This window comes from Hemicordylus capensis, chromosome 4 (genome assembly GCF_027244095.1).
Source record: "Hemicordylus capensis ecotype Gifberg chromosome 4, rHemCap1.1.pri, whole genome shotgun sequence".
Lineage (NCBI taxonomy): Eukaryota > Metazoa > Chordata > Lepidosauria > Squamata > Cordylidae > Hemicordylus > Hemicordylus capensis.
This window is the reverse complement of record NC_069660.1, coordinates 245,741,029-245,761,041: the sequence shown is the minus strand read 5'-3', so window position 1 is coordinate 245,761,041 and position 20,013 is coordinate 245,741,029. Positions and strand designations below refer to the sequence as shown.

The window sequence follows — 20,013 nt, the reverse complement described above, 5'->3', positions numbered from 1 at the left end:
ACCTTCTCCCTCCAGGGTATTCTGTTGAGGAGCGGGGACATGGGCAGGGAGGTGGAGTGGTTGTAGTCTATAACAATAACCTTTCCCTGACCTGGATCCCTGTGGAAGTGTCTGAACATATTGAATGTGTGTACCTAAGTTTGGGGACCAGGGATAGAATGGGGTTTCTGTTGGTGTACCGATTGCCCCGCTGCCCAGTGGAGTCCCTAACTGAGCTGACGGACTTGGTCTCGGGTTTGGCGTTGGAGTCTCCCAGGCTTGTGGTGCTGGGGGACTTCAATGTCCACTATGGGACTAATTTGTCTGGGGCAGCTCAGGAGTTCACAGCGGCCATGACAACTATGGGCCTATCCCAAAGGGTCTCGGGACTGACGCACATTGCAGGTCACACACTTGATCTGGTCTTGCACTCCAATCAGGGTGGTATTCCATGGGTGGGGACTCCTGTGATTTCCCCATTGTTATGGACGGATCACCATCTGGTTAAGGCTAGATTCACAGTCACACCCCACCTCTGCAGGGGCGAGGGGCCCATTAGAATGGTCCGCCCGAGAAGGTTATTGGATCCAATAGGGTTCCAAGAAGCCTTGGAGGGATTTAGTGTTGGCTCTACCAGTGATCCTGTTGATGCCCTGGTGGAGAACTGGAACAGCAAGCTCACCAGGGCAGTAGACATGATCGCACCTAAGTGTCCTCTCCGACCTGCTTCAAAATTGGCCCCTTGGTATACGGAAGAACTATGGGGGCTGAAGTGGCGAGGTAGATGACTGGAGCACAAATGGAGGAAGACTTGACTCGAATCTGACAGATTACAACATAGAGCACATTTGAAGATCTATGCTTGGGCAATATGGGCAGCAAAGAAGTGATTCTTTTTGGCCTGTATTGCATCCTCAAGTTCACGTCCGGCGGAGTTGTCCAGGGTTGTGAGAGGGCTAGTGAGAGCCCCTCCTCCCTTGAATCAGAATTTGGAACCATCTATTACCGCCATGATATGTTTAATGATTTCTTTGTGGCTAAAATCTCTCATATTCGGGCTGACATGGATTTAAACTCCACAATTACTTCAATGTCTGAATCGGAGGTGTTCAGCAACTCCTCTTATGTGGTTAGGCTGGATCAGTTTCAGTTTGTGACTCATCACAAGCTGCTTGGAGAGATCCAGCCTACCACCTGTTCTCTTGACCCTTGCCTGAAGTGGCTAATACTATCTAGCAGGGAGGTTGTTGTAGAAGGCCTGGTAGAAATCATAAATGCTTCTCTGAGGGAGGGCAGGATACCTCCTTGTCTTAAGGAGGAAATTTTTAGACCACTTCTGAAGAAGCCTGCCCTGGATTCCTCAGATTTGAGGAACTATAGGCCTGTCTCCAACCTTCCGTGGCTAGGCAAGGTAATTCAGAGGGTGGTGGCCTCCCAACTCCAGGCAGTCCTGGAGGAAACTGATTATCTAGACCCATTTCAGACTGGCTTTGGGGTGGGCTATGGGGTGGAGACTGCCTTGGTCGGCCTGATGGATGATCTCCAATTGGGAATTAACAGAGGAAGTGTGACTCTGTTGGTCCTTTTGGACCTCTCAGCGGCTTTTGATACTATCAACCGTAGTATCCTTCTGGAGCGTCTGAGGGGGTTGGGGGTGGAAGGCACTGCTTTGCGGTGGTTCCACTCCTATCTCTCGGGCAGATTCCAGATGGTGTCCCTTGGGGACTGTTGTTCTTAAAAAACGGAACTTCGGTATGGTGTCCTTCAGGGCTCCATATTGTCTTCGATGTTGTTTAGCATCTACATGAAACCGCTGGGAGAGATCATCAGGAGATTTGGTGCAGGGTGTTATCAGTATGCTGATGACACCCAAATCTATTTCTCCATTTCAACATCATCAGGAGAAGGCATAACTTCCCTAAATGCCTGCCTGGAGGCAGTGATGGCGTGGATGAGAGGTAATAAGCTGAGACTGAATCCAGATAAGACGGAGGTGCTTATTGTGCGGGGTCGGAATTCGGGAGATAAGTTTGATCTGTCTGTTCTGGATGGGGTCACACTTCCCCAGAACGAACAAGTATGCAGTCTGGGGGTGCTTCTGGACACAAACCTCTTCCTGGTGTCCCAGGTTGAGGCAGTGGCCAGAGGTGCCTTTTATCAGCTTCGTCTGATATGCCAGCTGCGTCCATTTCTTGAGATAAATGACCTCAGAACAGTAGTACATCTATTGGTCACTCAGACTTGACTACTGCAATGCGGTCTATGTGGGGCTGCCTTTGTACGTAGACTGGAAACTGCAGTTAGTCCAGAATGCGGCGGCCAGATTGGTCTCTGGGTCATCTTGGAGAGACCATATCACTCCTATCTTAAAACATCTACACTGGCTGCCGGTAAGTTTCTGGGCAGAGTACAAGGTTTTGGTTATAACCTATAAAGCCCTAAACAGCTTGGGCCCTGCATATTTAAGAGAATGTCTTCTTCGTTATGAACCACACCGCCCATTGAGATCATCTGGAGAGGTTCGTCTGCAGTTGCCACCGGCTTGTCTGGTGGCTACTCGGGGATGGGCCTTCTCCATTGCTGCCCCGAAGTTTTGGAACACACTTCCTGCTGAAATAAGAGCCTCCCCATCTCTTACAACTTTTAAAAGTGCAGTCAAGATGCATTTGTTCACCCAGGCTTTTAATTAGATACAGTTTTAACTGCGTTTTAATAGTTTTAACTTTTTAATTTTAATTGTTGAAATGTTTTAATCTTTTATTGGCTGTTTTTATTGTTTGTAAACCGCCCAGAGAACTTGCATTTTGGGTGGTATAGAAATGTATTAAACAAACATATCTATCTATCTATATCTGTAGCTTAAATACACATGCGCCCAAGCCCAGGACTGACCTGTTCCCTGCCCCCACATCCTGTAAGGTAAAGCACAGGACAAGCAACACGAGTTACTAGTTGTGATGCCAGTGCAGGACATGCAATTTCTTTCACAGTTATTGATACCCTGGATTGGTGGGTATCAATCACAAGGTGGCACCCTCAGACAGTTGCAGTGTTCTCAGGCAGCTGTTAGCACTCTGGGACTACTTACCAACCTGACCTGACCTGCACTAGACTTCCCTGCCTGATTGCCACTGTGCTAAACCAGGAAGTTAGAAGAGCATGCTGTGCCCCTAAATTCAGGAACACCTACCAGCTCTGCACAGCTGCGTGGGTGGTCCCGTGGAAACGAGGCAATCTCAGCTGTCCTGTGCATATACATACATCACTGTATTTTACATTTGACAAGTCGACATTAGCCCAGTTGATACATACTGTTCAGTGGCAATCAGATATCAGTACATACCTTCATGGTAGACATTCCCGACTTCTACTATAAATATTTGTGGAACACACTATCCAGTGACATTATAAATTTATCTAAGACACTTCTTGTAATAGTATATGAGTACAACTTATGGCTACTTAACGAATAGACCAGATATTTCATGCAGCTAATGCTGTTTAGCCCTAAATTTGAATCTTTAGTGCTAGATTTCTTCCCTATGTAAGGGTGCATATTTGAGATTTAAAAACACGTAAACACTACTATTAACAAAAATGACTTTTATCTTTTAATACACATCCTTTAAACACCTTGCCATAATCCCAATCAGAGTGCTTACAGAGTGATAAAAGATTTGGATGACTTGTTTCCCACCTTTTATCTGGCAAAGCTCTTGCATCTTTAATAGAATTGCGGGGGTAGGGCGAAGTAGTGTTAGTCTTACAGATTTAGGGTGACAAGATGACTTTCTGATTTTGCACACCACCCCCACCCCCTGATAAATACTGTATGTACAAAGTATTAAACCTTTTGGTCAGAATAACTGAACATTTATGTATGGTCCTATTCTATTAGCTTTCTTGCTTTTTTCTTTTTAGGAACAATGTCAATATCGTGTTTAAATGGCCTATGCATTCTATATTTCAAAGTCCACAATTAATACCTCTTGATCCTTGCCCAACATAGCTTATACTATCTGGCAGAGAGGCTGTTGTAGAGGGCCTGGTAGAGATTATACATGCTTCTCTGAGAAAGGGCAGGATGCCTCCTTGTCTTAAGGAGATGATCATTAGATTGCTTCTGAAGATGCCTGCATTGGATCCCTCAGAATTAAGCAACTACAGACCTGCCCCCAAGCTTCCATGCCTGGGCAAGGTGATTGAGAAGGTGGTGGCCTCCCAGCTCCAGGTGGTCTTGGAGGAAACTGATTATCTATTATCTAAACGTATTTCAAACTGGCCTCTGGGCAGGCTATGGGGTGGAGACTGCCTTGGTCAGCCTGATCTCCAATTGGGAACTGACAGAGAGAGTGTGATTCTGTTGGTCCTTTTGGATCTCTTGGCAGCCTTCGATACTATTGACCATAGTAGCCGTCTGGAACGTCTGAGGGGATTGGAGTTAAGAGGCAATGCTTTGCAGTGGTTTCGCCCCTACTTCATGGGCAGATGCCAGATGGTGTCTCTTGGAGACTGTTCTTCAAAATCTGGACTTTCCTGTGGTGTCCCTCAGGGCTCCATATTGTTTTGATGTTGTTTAATATCTACATGAAACCGCTGGGAGATATCATCAGGAGATTTGTTGCAGGGTGTTATCAATATGCTGATGACACTCAAATTTATTTTTCCATGTCAGCATTATCAGGAGAAGGCATAACCTGCCTGCCTGGAGGCAGTAATGGGCTGGTTGAGGGATAACAAATTGAGGCTGAGACCAGACGAGACGGAGGTACTTATTGTGCAGAGTTGGAACTCGGGAGACAATTTTGATCTACCGGTTCTGGATTGGGTCATGCTCCCCCGGAAGGAATAGGTATGCAGTCTTGGGGTGCTTCTGGATCTGAACCTATCCTGGGTGTCCCAGGTTGAGGGGGTGGCCAAAGGTGCTTTATATCAGCTTTTGCTGATACACCAATTACATCCGTTCCTTGAAATGAACGACCTCAGAACAGTGGTGCATATGCTGGTAACCTCCAGGCTCGACTACTGCAATTATCTCTATGTGGGGCTGCCTTTTTACATAGTCTGGAAACTGCGCTTGGTACAGAATGCGGTGGCCAGGTTGAAGGTCATCTTGAAGAGACCATATTATTCCTGTGCTGAAATAACTATACGGGCTGCTGATAAGTTTTTGGGCAAAATACAAGGTGCTGCTGATTACCTATAAAGCCCTAAACAGCTTAGGCCCTTGGTATCTAAGAGATCATCATCTTCATCATGAGCCCCATCGCTCATTAGGATTGTCTGGAGAGGCTCATCTGTGGTTGCCACCAGTTCGTCTGGCAGCTACTCGGGGATGGGCCTTCTCCATTGCTGCCTCTGGTCTTTGGAATGTGCTCCCTGTTGAAATAAGAACCTCCTCATCTCAGGCAATATTTTTAAAGGCACTGAAGACATATTTATTCACCCAGGCCTTTAATTAGATTTATAGTTTTAATACTTTTAATGTTGGGGTTTAAAATATGTTAATGTTAACAATTTTAATTGATTGATTTTAATGTTTTAAATGATTTTAATTGTAAACCACTCAAAGATGCAAGTTTGGGGCAGTATAGAAATATATTAAATAAATAAATAAATAAATAAATAATACTACAACCAATATGATGCTACTAAACTGTGCCTTTGTCAAATCAGCCGAAGCTGATAGAAAGCACTCCTGGCCATGGCCTCCACCTGAGATACCAGGGTGAGGCCTGGGTCCAGGAATTCTCCCAAGCTGTGCACCTGCTCCTTTTAGGGGAGTGTAACCCCATCCAGCACAGGGAGATCTAACTCATCCCTCAGATTCTGATCCCCCACAATGAGCACTGCCGTCTTGCTTGGATTCAGCTTCAATTTGTTGTCCCTCATCCAGCCCATTACTGCCTGTAGGCAGGCATTTAGAGAATGAGTGCCATTTCCTGAAGATAAAAAGGAAAAGTAGATTTGGGTGTCATCAGCATACTGATAACACCCAGCACAAAATCTCCTGATGACCTCACCCAGCAGTTTCATGTAGATATTAAAAAGCATTGGTGACAGAATGGAGCCCTGGGGGACTCCAAAAGGCAGCTCCCATTTTGAGGAGCAACTGTCACCAAACTCCACCATCTGGAATCTACCCGAGAGATAGGAGCGGAACCACTGCAAAGCAGTGCCCCCTATCCCCAATTCCCCCAGGCAATCCAGTAGGATACCATGGTTGATGGTATCAAACACCGCCGAGAGATCCAGAAGAACCAGCAAAGTCACACTCCCTCTGTCGATTCCCCTGTAAAGGTCAACCATCAGGCCGACCAAGGCTGTCTCAACCCCATAGCCAGCCCTAAAGCCAGTTCTCTCTATTCACTTTCTCCACACCATGCATGATTTTATAGGCCTCTATCATGTCTCCCTGATAGATTAGATTTTTTTCTAAACCAAAAAGCCCCCTTGCCTCTTAAGAAAGCTGCTCTAGGCCCCTGATCATCTTGGTTGCCCTCTTCTGTACCTTTTCCAGTTCTACAATGTCCTTTTAAAGATGTGGTGACCAGAATTGTACACAGTATTCCAGGTGTGACCTCACCATTGTTTTGTATAAGGGCATGATAATATTAGCAGTTTTGTTTTCAATCACCTTCCTAATTATCCCTACCATGGAATTGGCCTTTTTCACAGCTGCCACACACTGAGTTGACATTTTCAACTTGACATACAAATTGACATAATCTGATAAAAAGAGAAATCCATACACTCAGCAACCACTTCCTATATGCAGAACCAATATATTATGTATATCCTATTCCATTCATTCTGTTTTCCTACTTTTCAGAAAATAGAGACTGGATCATTCCATGTAGTCCTGTATTCTGTTGCCAATAGTGCAAGTGCAACACATGTAAGAATCTGTCTCTGCACATGGAAGGAATCTGTAAGGTGGAATTTGTGAGCAATGCATATTCTGGCTGTATTCGCATCTACTAAGCTCCAACAGCTTCACCGCTTTGAGCTGTACTGAGGCAACTGCTTCAGAACCAATAACAGAACCTGGGGGCACCCTTTGCCTTGCTAGGAAAATATTCAAGAAGTTTCACTTTAAAATTAAATTAATAGCTATAAACATCACTTTGTACAAGTGAATGTTCGATAGCATGTCACATAGGAACTATACATCTCTCTGAACTACAAGTCTTAGAATTAGCTGTACAAAGCAAGCACACTCTATACTATAGTCTATGCCCCTGGGAAAGCAAGTGAGTGAACACTGCTACTGATTTGCTCCACCAGCCAATGTCACACACCCAATTTTGATAAAAAATAAATATGCATGAGAAGGTGAATTATTTACAGCGATCATTTGCACAATGGGTTGGAAGTCTAAAACTGTTGCAACTAAGGCATTGGCTACATTACACTCTTCAAACTCGTTTTGAAATGAAATCAATTTGAAAGGATTCTGGGAATTGTAGTTCTCTGGCAGTGGGCTAGGAATTTTCAGCACAAGTTCAGCAAGTTCCCAGAATTCTTTCAAACCAGTTCAGCCTCAAAACTGTTTTAAAGAGTCCAGTGTGGTGGCTAAAGCCTGTATGTCAGCAGCGAATGCCATTAAGAATGCATGTGCAACCAAAAATAGTTTCTAAGATAATACTTAACAAATAAATGTTATTTTATTTATACTAATTGTACAGTTAGAGGCATGTGTACTGTGATATGTGAAGAAGCTAACAAATAAAGGAGTCACAGTCACCTTAAGTGGCACAGTGGGGAAATGCTTGACTAACAAGCAGAAGGTTGCCAGTTTGAATTCCTGCTGGTATGTTTCCCAGACTATGGGACACACCTATATCGGGCAGCAGCGATATAGGAAGATGCTGAATGGCATAATCTCATACTGCATGGGAGGAGGCAATGGTAAACCCCTCCTGTATTCTACCAAAAGAAAACAACAGGGCTCTGTGGGCACCAGGAGTCTAAATTGACTTGACGGTTTACCTTTAATTAAAACAAGTTATCGCTGTCACTGTAATGGTTAACTTTTCAAGATTATGGCTGGGATCCTGACAAGTTAATCTTCATGATGGGTCTGCTCGAAGTAGGACTAAGTCAGGAACTCAACCTATGTTTTTCAAATGATTTAATAAACTAGGAAAGAAATGTCCCTACACCACACTCCGAGTCAAACACACAATACTCTAGCTCCCCATTGCCTGAGCCAGGTAAGGGCTCCTTAAGGCTTCCTGGGCCTTGGAGAGCCTGCTCACACTCACCTCTCTGCTTCTGCCCTGCATTAGGCTAGGCTGCTGCCCTGACACTGTGCACTCTCTGTCTAGTACTGTGAAGGCCTAGTCCAGGGCTCTTCAACTTCAGCCCTCCTGCAGATGTTGGCCTACAGCTCCCACAATCCATGATTATTGGCCACTGTGGCTGGGGATTATGGGAGTTGTAGTCTAAAAACAGCTGGGGGCCAAAGTTGAGCAGGCCTGGCCTAGTCACCCCTGCTGTGTTACCCCACCTCCAGAGGCTGGCTGAGCTTTGCAGGGTGAGATAATTGTTTCCTCACTGCATTACAGCAGTGTGTTCCCCACCTTTCCTTCTTCCAATGAAAACCCCCAAGGTTTGGCAACTCCTCTCTCACCCATCAAGATATGTGTTGACACCTATTGGGTCTAGTTCCTATCTTATCTCTGCATTTCCTGTCTTCCTGTAATCATCTTCCTGTTTGTATTCCTGCTGCAATTTTGGGTGCTGGATTAATCCTCTTTCTCTAAACATCTTCCTATTTCATTTTACAGTTACATTTAATTCTCATTGTACTGTGTTTGCACAGTAAATGCCGTTTGATACAGGTACCAAATATGTCTTACATTGTCCCCTGCCTCTTATTGTCATCATAGGAGCACTGCAGGCATGCTAATGGTGCTTATCAAGCACGCACATACTCACACACACGCCCAAGGCAACAGCGACAATAGTGGATGTGGAGGCTGCAGTATGTTGACTCTGCAATTTAAATTTTTTTGCTATTTTCCCTTGTTTCTTCAGGGCACTGAGCATGTACTGGAATTCCTCTGACTTGAAAGTGAGACACCTCATCTATTATATTTGTTATTATATTCATATTTCCTTTGCCCCATACCAGCCCCTTTTGGATGTCCAAGTTGTATTTCTAAAAGCTGAAGTTCTAGGTTACTGAAATGTTAGAAATTTGAGAAATAAAAGAAAATGTCATTTGGGAAGGAAGAATTTTCATTTGCTGAGGCATTGCCTCTCTTTTATAACACTCTTGGGAGAGGGATTTTGCTTTTTAGGACTGATGATCCAGCTATTCTTTTTAATCTGGGGGATGGGCTGGATATATCTGCCTTTCTTTTGGTCTCTGAGTGGTGGCGTACTTTTACCCGTTTGGCTTTTTAAGAGCAGATTTGGGCCAAAAAAGCAATTTAACCAGTCTGTCTCAGAGTTTGCTAAGCAGGATACACACATGCCTATACCAACACCACACTTCTTTGGTATGGGAACGTTTCACTTTGTTTTCTCCAGAATTTGGGGGAGCTTTCAGTTTTTTTAACATTGCACAAAGAATTAGCATTTTCCAAAAGGAGCAAATATTTTGGCCAGTGCTGGTTCCCACCCACCCCAACATCTTTCATGGTTTATTGTAGAAGGTTGGACGCTGAGTGGTGCTGCTGACTAGTTTTGTTTGTTTTTTGCTGTAAATCAAATGTTGGGTTTTCTAAGGCATCAAATATTTGGGGCAGAATTTGGTTTGAGAGGCTTTGGCACATCCAAAAGAAATATTCATGTTATGGAGAGGAAAGCATGGTGTAGTGGCTAGAGTGCTGGACTAGGACTGGGGAGACCCGAGTTCAAATCCCCATTCAGCCATGATACTAGCTGGGTGACTCTGGGCCAGTCACCTCTCTCTCAACCTAACCTACTTCACAGGGTTGTTGTGCAGAGAAACCTAAGTATGTAGTACACTGCTCTGGGCTCCTTGGAGGAAGAGTGGGAAATAAAATGTAAAAATAAAAATGAATAAAAATAAAACACAAAGATGGGGTTTAAAAGCAAAAAACCAAAAAGGGAAAAGAAAGAAAAAGCTGATATTAGGTGCTGGGAAAAACAAAAACAAAGCTGATCTATTCAAGGTGGATATGAGTAGTCAGAAAGACCTTGCTGCAGGTCTTTCTACCCCGCTGACTGTGACATCAGACAAGAGGAACACAAGATCAAATAAACTGGGCCAGCAATAGTAGCACATCTTGTGATCCAGAGCCAGTCTGCTATAATACAGTACAACAACAATCTGGAAGAAAAAGGGAGATTGTGGAATGAAGGTGTCTGGAATGCTTCAATTTGTTCAGTGAGGCACACAGAAACACAGGTCTAGTCTACAAATACTTTCTAACACTTTACACTGCTCTGGTGGCACGTGAGAAGTTTGTCAACTCTCAAATGTATAAAGAACAGGCTGACGAGGACTTCATATCGGACCAGATTTTTGGGAACACATTCCCAGACCGTATCAAGACTTTCTATGCAGACAGCCTCTTGGGACTTGGGCAGTTTCAGTTGGATTTCAAATATCGTGGGCGAGAGAGGCTTTTCAAGGCCTATGGAGACAGTTTGGGCGGCGGGCAAGGGAGTAACACCGGTGTATCTCAGGTCTCTTTCTTTGCAAGACGGCCAGCGCGTCATGAGTCAGTCACTCGACAAAGAGGCTATTTCAGTTCACCACCAGTCTGCCCGGCCGGCCTCCAGAAAGCACAGAAGACTCCTTCGGCGTTTAAAAAGAGCGGGCTTTTTTTTTCTTCTTCAAAAGAGTGAAGGGAAGAGGAGTATGCCGGGCTTTCCGCTCAGGAGCAACAGAAGGGCGCGCTCCCCCTGCCTCCCTGAAAAAGGGGTGGACGTGGACCAGCCCCTAAAGCAAAGTCGGAGCCGTGTTTGTTTTTGCGAGGTGTGCAGCAGACGGAGAGCACGTTTTGCCGCAGGGGGATTACTTTGGCATGCCTTATGGTTGCGGAGGGACACACACAACTCGCTAACCTAGACACTCACGAGTCCGGGGGGGGGGGGGACAAAGGAAGGGCCAGAAGAAGTCCTGAGCTAACGCCTCCGGGGTCTGCGGCTGGGGAGGGACTGCGTAGGAGGACGGGTGGGGAAGGCAGAGGCTAATTACCTGGCAGAGGCCGGATGGTCTTCTTTCCGCTAACTCTGTTCAGGCAGCGACTGGAAAGAGAAACAGAAAGTGAGAGAAACAGGAGACTTTGTTGCTCTCCAGCCCGAGAAGCGGGATGCTTCTAGCTGCCAGTGACCCGAGAGGCAACAGCCCGGTTTGAGTCGGACAGATCTGCCCCTGGTGGCCGGAGGCTGTGGCGACTACTAGTTTCCATCGCCAAGAAGGGAGATTTCCCCACTCCGTCCTGCTGGGATTTCCCTCCACGTCTCCGTCTCCGTCGCCTTCTGGCTGGCTGCTAGCAAAGTTTGAGCCAGCGCCTCATGTCAGTGTCTGGGCTCAGCTCTGTCTGGAGGATCATACGAAGTAATAAAGGAGCGAGTGCTACAGAGCATATGCAAAGAGTGCCTTTTCCTCCTCGGCTATTGAGGAATTACAGTCAGCCCCCACACATCTGTGAATGACACACAGACTTCCGGATCAAAAGATTACGCCTCGGGCGAGCATAAGACTTCTTGTTTTCTATCCTCGCACTGCTTTGGAAACCAGGCATTTTACGTTGTTGCGAGTCCTGCCCTTTAAACAGATAGTTATAGATCTATCTCGACTCAAGTGAGGCTATTGGTTTATAAAACAGTGCATTTTTAAAGAACGATTCCGCATCGTAAGTGCAGATCTGATGGACGTTCGAAATCCATGAATCTGACTGAGTGAAACTCCCTCATTAAAGTCACGAGATTTCTATTTACTTATGAACAAAGAAACTAAACATGTGCTATCTAAAGGCTTAAGACCACCGTATACCAGTCCATATATAGTCTGGGGCACAGCAAATGGCATTGCAGTTAAAATGAAAACACACACACACAACTTCCAATGTCTTATTTGCATGGAAGTGATTCTTCTTTGCCACAAGCCCTGCTAATTGAGCAGAGAGGCACCTTTAAAGTGGCGGTTCTATATTTAGCAGAGGGAGAGCAACAGTTACTATATCCAAACCCAGTACAGCATCCCTCTGGTGGTGGTTGCTGGTGTTTACCTTAGGTTTCTTTTTAGATTGTGAGCCCTTTGAGGACAGAGATCTTTCTTTATTTTTTCTGTGTAAACTGCTTTGAGAACATTTGTCGAAAAGCAGTATATAAATATTTGTAATCATCATAGGCTACCAAGCAAGAAGTGATTTACTGCTTCTTACTTCTTCTGACTTGAGCACCAGAGTAGTGTGCTTAGTGCTGTGAAGAACACAGAAGTGTTCATAAGGCCTATTGTCTACATCAGGGATTCTCAATGTTTGGTCCCCAGATGTTACTGGACTTCAATTCCCATAATCCCCAGCCCCAGTGGCCTTTAGTTGGGGATATGGGAGTTGAAGTCCAATAACATCTGGGACCCAACGCTGAGAATCTCTGGTCTACATTATAGGGAGGAGAGAAGCTGGGATTCCATTGCCTTACTGTAGAGGAAATTCTTCCACTAATATGCCCAGAAGAGGTGCATCTAGGTAATTTTGGAGCCTGGACCTAAAAGCCTTTGGAGCCGCCACCCCCCGCCCCAAATTAAGCATCATCATACTCCATTGGGTGACTAAACCACCCAGGACAGACTAAGAGGATTGGGGGGTCCTCACGGCTGAGGAGGCCCTGGACTTTGGCCCCGAAGTCCAGGGGTAAGTATGCCTCTGATGCCCTGTTATTAAATTATACTGTAGAGTTGGTCTGGAAGCTATACTGTATAACCTTCAAGTCGCTACCTTGATCCCTTGGGAGGGAATTAGTGGGCAGGGGAGTAGCAGTTGGGAAACAAGAAGGTAGAAAGTTATTGTGTATTACTTCCCCCCTCCCCCATTTCCCTTGAGGGCTGTGGGGATGTTCTTGATAATAGTCATATTTATACTGCACTCTTTCTGAGTGCTGAAAGCATTTCACATAGATTGTATCAATACATCATCTAGCAGCCATAGAAAGTGAGCCAGTGCTATTGTCTTTGTACAGAAGTGGCAAGCTGCAATCAAGTGATCCTCTGGACCCTCACTTCTTTAATATGTCACAAACACAGTGCAGCTGTGAGTTCTCCTGCTCTACTTCTCCCCCAATTCCTTTGTCTGCTTAGCCATGGGGCAAAATAAATCCATGCTTTAAAAGGTAAATGTTTTCTGCTATGTATTGCTTGTAGCCAAATTAGGGAAACTGCAAGACACATTTCTCATATCAAGAATTATATACTTTAATCAGAAAAGGTATATATATATTCACCACCACTTCACTAGATCACTCTTAAAAAGCTGCTCTGAAAATGATTGTATGCATTGTTATACTCAGATTTCTAAAGAGTGCAAGTTAATGTTCTGTTTATGCTAAAGGTTAGTAAATACATGCTTTTCACTGTTCAGGTTTCAAAAAATCTGTTAGTTTGGGGAAATATAGTAGTATGCATATGACCAGGGGCATCACAAAGGTCCTATTAGGACTGGGTCCCTGGCCCACACTAAAGGTAAAATGTTCCATTGAGTCGATGTGGAATGTAGGAGGGGTTTACCATTGCCATCTCCCATGCAGTATGAGATGATGCCTTTCAGCATCTTCCTGTATTGCTACTGCCCGATATAGGTACCAGCAGGGATTCAAACTGGCAACCTCATACTTGCTAGGCAAGTCATTTCCCGCTGCACCATTAGGTGGCTTGGCCCACAGTACTTGCGTTATTTACAAATTTCCTTGCTCTTTTTAAACACTTTTTGTGGCAACCTTATTAATACATAGTGGCTACACTATATTGAGAGATATTATACCTAGCTCATTGGAGGTGATGGAAACTACTTAAAAGAATGTTCTGAATGCATCCAAAGTAGATAAAGTTTACTACAGTATATGTCATTTGTCTAGGAGGAGTAAACATCCACACCTAGATAATAAAACTGTGGGAAAAGAACTAGCATTATTGCATTTGAGGGCAGTTAAGCATCTCCATGAGGTCATGGCCAAATTGTAATGCAATACTTAACACATTAATGGTGGTGGGGGAATAACAACAGGGCCAGACTGGGGGCACTGAGAGGGATGTGGAATGTATGTGGGGAGGGTGTCGGGTTTTGAGCCAAATGGGTACTTAAGGGTGGGAGTATTCATTGCTGCTGAGTGTGAAAGGGCACGGGGCGCCCTGTGGGTGGGGTGCACCGGGAATATGCCCTGTTGCCCTGTGGGCCAGTCCGAGCCTGATACAATAACTATACTGGTCTCATTTTTTACATTTGCAATTTATGAAGATTTTATTTTTCAGTTATAGTTAACCCAGTATTTAGTTACTGTATAAGTGGTGTTAGCAGCAGAGATGGCTGGTCAGTAAAGGTAGGAGGGGCTCCACCCATCCATCAACCAAACAAACAACTAATATGAATGTGAATCCTCCAAGGTAGGGAGCTTCCTCCAGGGGTGGGGAATCAACAAAGATATGGTGTTGGTAGATCAGCCGACTGTTACAGGAAATCAGAAACTTAATAGCTGTTTCTCCTTCCTACTGGCCTATCAGCAGGAGCTGACCTGCTATGCATTATGGAGACCTGTTCGGGGGAGGCTAACAGTCCAGTCTGGTCTCAGCAGGATACTCCGTGGTAAAGCAGGTCAGAAGATGTAGGGCAGGGAGGTGGAGTGGCTGTGGTCTAAGGACACTGTCTCCCTTACCAGGATCCCTGTCAGGGAATTGGCACATATCAAGTGTCTGTACCGAAGCCTAGGGACCAAGGATAGATTGGGACTACTGTTGCTGTACAGATCACCCTGTTTTTCAGTGGAGTCCCGAGCTGCCAGACCTGTTTGCTGGCACTGGAGTTGTCCAGATTGTTGGTGGTGGGGGACTTCAGTGTTCACTATGGGACTGGTTTATCAGTAGGGATGTGGGTACTGGTTCGGAGGTTCGGGTTAGAACCCACCCCTCCCCCGGTCCAGCCAGACTGAACTGAACCCCCCTCCCCAGTTTGCAATTTTTTTTAAATTAGAAAAAATATATTAACCTGTAGCGCCTTCAGGGGGGCTTCCTAAAGGTCATGGTGGGGGTCTGCAAAGGTTCACTTCCCTTCACCAGCCTCTGAAGTCACCGCTGCAGCCCGTCCTGGGCTGCCTCTGTGAGTCCTGGCAAGGCCTAAGGCCTTGCAGGGTGGCCATTTTGTTTTCGGCAGCCATATATATATATATATATATATATATATATATATATATATATTTAAAGAAATGGCTGCCCCACATGCTCAAATGGTCCCTGCGAGGCCCTAGGGCTTGCCAGGGCTTGCAGAGGCCATTTGAACATGTGTGGTGGCCTCCAAAATGGCCACTGCACCGCTTTTTGCAGCCCTGAATGGGCCAAAAATCAGCCCGGGGGGAGGGGGAGACAGGTTAGACCAAAGGGGCTACAGGTTAATTTTTTAAAAATATTTTTTTAAAAATCGCAAACCCCCTTGGACCGAACTGGGAGGAGGGGTTTGGGGGGTGCTGGACCGAACTGGCCTGGTCAGGTTCGGGTGCAGTTCGCACCTGAACCGGGCCAGCCGGTTCCATGTGCATCCCTAGTTATCAGGAGCTGCTCAAGAGTTCATAATGACCATCACAACTATGGGCCTATCCCAGGTGTTCTCTGGTCTAGGGATGTGCATAAACCCTGACCGATGGTTCAGCAGTGGGGGTGGGGTTACCAGGGTCTGTGAGGGTGCTTTTACCCCTCCCCCCACATTTCCCCCACTGACGCTGCACCCAAAATTGCTGTGTAGGGCGACAGCATACCTTTTTGCCGCCCCAGTCAGCATCAGACTTGAATTTGCTGGTGCGTGTGCACATAACATGCATGTGCAGCACTGGCCACTTTTGGTCTGACGCTGACCAGGAGTCTGGTCTTGACGCTGGCAAGATGGTACGCTGCCACCATGCGCACACACACCGGCCACTTCTGGTCTGACGCTGACCGGGGTGGCAAGAAGGTAAGCTGCTGCCCTGCACAGTGATTTTGGGCACAGCACCAGCAGTGGAAAAGAGCACCCACCCTGTCCCATAAAGGTAACACCCCCCCCCCACTGCCGCACCATCTGAACTGCCGGACCTCCGAACTGGTTTGGTGGTCCAGAAAAGGATGTGCCCGAACCGGTTGGTTCAGTACCCTGGACTGAATCATATTGAATCACACTTTCTATGTGGTCCTACTCTTATTAGGGTGGTGGGGACTCCTGTTATTTTCCCATTGTCATGGACGGACCACCATCTGGTTAAGGTAGGACTTGCAATCACTACCCACCTCTGTAGGGATGCAGGACCCATTAGGTTGATCCACTTGAGAAGGTTATTGGATTCAATGGGATTCCAAGAAGCCTTGAAAGGTTTTGAGTTGGCTCTGCCGATGATTATGTTGATGCTCTGATACAAATAATGAACTCACTAGGGCAGGAAACACATTCGCTCCTAAGCATCCTCTCCAACTTGCTTCAAAATTAGTATTGTGGTGTTCAGAAGAATTATGGGAACTGAAATAGTGAGGTAGATGACTAGAGTGCAAATGGAGAAAGACTTGATTCGAATTTGACAGGAGTCAACATAGAGCACATCTGAAGATCTATGCTCTGACAATACACGCTGCAAAGAAGCAATTCTTTACTGCTGTATTGCATCCACAAGTTCATGTGCAGCAGAGTTGTCTAGGGTTGTGAGAGGGCCAACACCAGCCCCCTCCTCCTTGAATCCGAATTTAGAACCATCAGTTACCTGCTGTGATACTTTTAATGATTGTTTTTCACAGACAAAATCTCTCTTATTCGGGCCAAACTGGATTCTACAATTAGGGCAGAGTCTATTATAGAGGTATCCAAGAACTCCTCTTAGGTAGTCAGACTGGATCACTTTATTTATTTATCTATCTATCTATCTATCTATCTATCTATCTATCTATCTATCTATCTATCTATCTATCTATTTATTTATAGAGTTATATACCTCCTTTCATTAAAGCAATCCCAAGGTGGTTTACAGTAAAAAAAACTTTTTAACACAAGATGGTAAAAAAAAAGACACAATTAAAATATTAAGTGGGGAAAAAATTAAACAAATATGATTAAAAATTTAAAACAAAAGCATAAAGGCAATACAGACTATAAAGAGCAGCAGCAGAGAATAAAAAAAATGCCTGGGCAAAAAGCCACACTTTTTCTAAAAGCTGCAATGGAGACCAAGGAGCGAATAGCCACCGGGAGAGCATTCCGGAGTCTGGAGGAAGCAACAGAGAAGGCCCTGTCCCACGTGCACGACAACCGAGCCTCCCTCATTGTCGGCACCCGGAGCAGAGCCCCCTCAGATGACCTCGTTGAGTGGGCAGCAACCCTTGGGAGCAGGCGGTCCCTCAGATATCCCGGGCCCAAACGTTAAGGGCTTTAAAGGTCAAAACCAGCACCTTGAATTGGACCCGGAAACAAATTGGTAGCCAGTGCAGCTCTTTCAAAATGGGTGTGATGTGCTCCCACCGGGCAGCTCCAGATAAAACCCTAGCTGCCGCATTTTGCACTAGCTGCAGTTTCCAGATATTCTTCAAGAGCAGCCCCACGTAGAGCGCGTTACAGTAATCCAGCCTTGACGTGACTAAGGCATGGGTAACTGTGGCCAGATCTGCCTTCTCGAGAAAGGGACGCAGCTGGCGCACTAGCCAAAGCTGTGCAAAGGTAGCCCTCACCACTGCTTCCACCTGAGCTTCTAAAAGCAGAGCCGGGTCCAGTAATACCCCCAAGCTGGGTACTTGCTCCTTCAAGGGGAGTGCAACCCCATCCAGAACTGGTAAAATCTCCTCATCCCGATTGGCTCTCCTACTGACCATGACCAACATTACCTCTGTCTTGTCCGGATTCAATTTCAGTTTATTAGCCCACATCCAACCCATTACGGCCGCCAGCCCCCAATCAGTTTGTGACTCCTGAAAATGTAGACAAGCTGATTTTGACTGTGCACACTACCACCTGCTCTCTTACCCAACTTGGCTTATTTTATCTAACAGTGATTGTTGGAGAGGGTCTGGTGAACATAATAAATGCTTTTCTGAGGAAGGGCAGGATGCCTCTTTGCCTTAAGGAGGCTATCTTTAGACCAGACTTGAAAAAACCTATATTAGATTCCTTAGAGTTAGTCAGCTATAGGCCCATACCTGTTCCCACACTGCACTTCTTTTCCCTATCCAGCAACCTAAAAACCTGTTTTCCATATGCACAATGCCTCATTATTCATGGTTTTGTTACTCGCAGTAGTAGGTGAGGAATGGAACACCTGTGAGTAACAAGGTTTGCCTGTAGTTTGGAAACTACAACTGGGACAGAATGCGACAGAACTAGGTTGGGACGGAATGTGACAGAACTAGGTTGGTCTCTGGGACAACATGAAGGGACTGTATGGCACTGATTCTGAAATAATTGCTCTGGCTGCTGATTTGTACTGGGGCAAAATACAAAGTGCTGGTCATTACCTATAAAGCCCTGAATGGCTTAGGTCCAGGGTATATAAGAGATCAGCTTTTTTGTCATGAACCCTGCTGCCTATTAAGATCATCTGGGGAGGTCCAGTTATGGTTGCCACTGGCTTGTCTGGAGGCAACTTGGGGCCAGGCCTTCTCTGTGGCTGCCCCAGGGCTTTGGAATGCACTCCATGTCAAAATAAAAGTTTCTCCATCTCTCATTGCTTTTAAAAAGGCCCTTAAGACACATCTGTTTTCTCAGACTTTTAAATAAAATTAATTTTAAATTGTTTTTATCCTGTGAAATTATCTTAATGGTTTCACTCTGTGTATTGTTTTTGTTCTGTGGAGGTGTTTATCTTTATTTTTATATTGTAATTTGGATTGTGTACACCACCCAGAGATGTATATATCAGGCAAAATGTAAATATGGTAAGTAAAGCTTTCCCATCGCTAGATTTGCCCCCTAAGCCTATAAAAACAAAAAACCCACCACCCTACAAAAAGACTCACTCCCCCTTGGATTAACAGGATTAACTAGGAGAGGAACAAAATTGGATTGGGAAGTACTGGCTGTTAGGAGCTCTGATTGAGCTGTCTTTGAGCCAGTGTGGTGTAGTGGTTAGAGTGCTGGACTAGGACCGGGGAGACCCGAGTTCAAATTCCCATTCAGCCATAATACTAGCTGGGTGACTCTGGGCCAGTCACTTCTCTCTCAGCCTAACCTACTTCACAGGGTTGTTGTGAAAGAGAAAATCAAGGATGTAGTACACCGCTCTGGGCTCCTTGGAGGAAGAGCGGGATATAAATGTAAAATAATAATAATAATAATAATAATTCTCTAGGCCTGCTTCCTTGGGAGCTGAGTGGCATGCACTATTAGCTACTAGGGATGTGCACAGAACCTTTTCTGGAGCCCCGAATCTGTTTAAAGGTCCAACGTTGGAGCTGGTTCGGAGGGCAGGGGGTCACTTTAAGGGGAAGGGAAGGTGCTTCCTATCTGCTCACCCCTGCCCTGCTTTTCCTCCCCTGACTGGGGCTCTCCTAAACAGCGTGGGTGTGGGGCTGCCGTGTTCCTGCCTGCAGCCCTGCTCAGTGTCACCACATGTGTGTGCCATGCATGTGCGTGCCAGCCATGAGCGTGGTGATGCTGAACGAGGCTGCAAGCAGGAATGCCAAGTATCACTTTGCCCCCACCCCATATTCAGTTAAAATTATATTCTGTATGTTACATGTGAGTGAGTGTGCCAAAGTCATACTTTGCCTAAGGCATCAAAAACTCTTGAGCCAGGCCTGTAATTGCAGGGTCTTATCTTATGTTTCAGCTGTCTGAGGAAGCCAGGACTCCTTGAGTGGACAAACCTAGAGAGATCCACCTGAAGTGAGCTTGCTTT

At 45.5% G+C, this 20,013-nt stretch overlaps 1 protein-coding gene and 1 long non-coding RNA gene across 5 annotated transcripts in view; one reads left to right on the top strand and one right to left on the bottom strand.

Moving 5' to 3' along the window:
* RBBP8 (RB binding protein 8, endonuclease) overlaps window positions 1–11,637 on the bottom strand; it is a 77,134-nt gene extending 65,497 nt beyond the window's left edge. The window contains exon 1 of one of the 4 annotated variants that reach the window (XM_053248437.1): window positions 11,159–11,637. Coding sequence is in view for 3 of the 4 variants with exons in the window: in XM_053248435.1 (XP_053104410.1) it covers window positions 8,923–9,072 (150 nt within the window). In the remaining variant the exon portion in view is untranslated. Of the gene's footprint in view, window positions 1–8,922; window positions 11,012–11,158 lie in introns of those variants that run through there. The other 3 variants (XM_053248435.1, XM_053248436.1, XM_053248434.1) reach the window with 3 other exon arrangements.
* On the top strand, window positions 10,415–13,301 carry LOC128324201 (uncharacterized). Its single transcript, XR_008306721.1, has 2 exons — window positions 10,415–11,819; window positions 13,147–13,301. It is a non-coding gene; the product is annotated as an uncharacterized LOC128324201 (long non-coding RNA).
* Window positions 13,302–20,013: the final 6,712 nt, after the last annotated feature.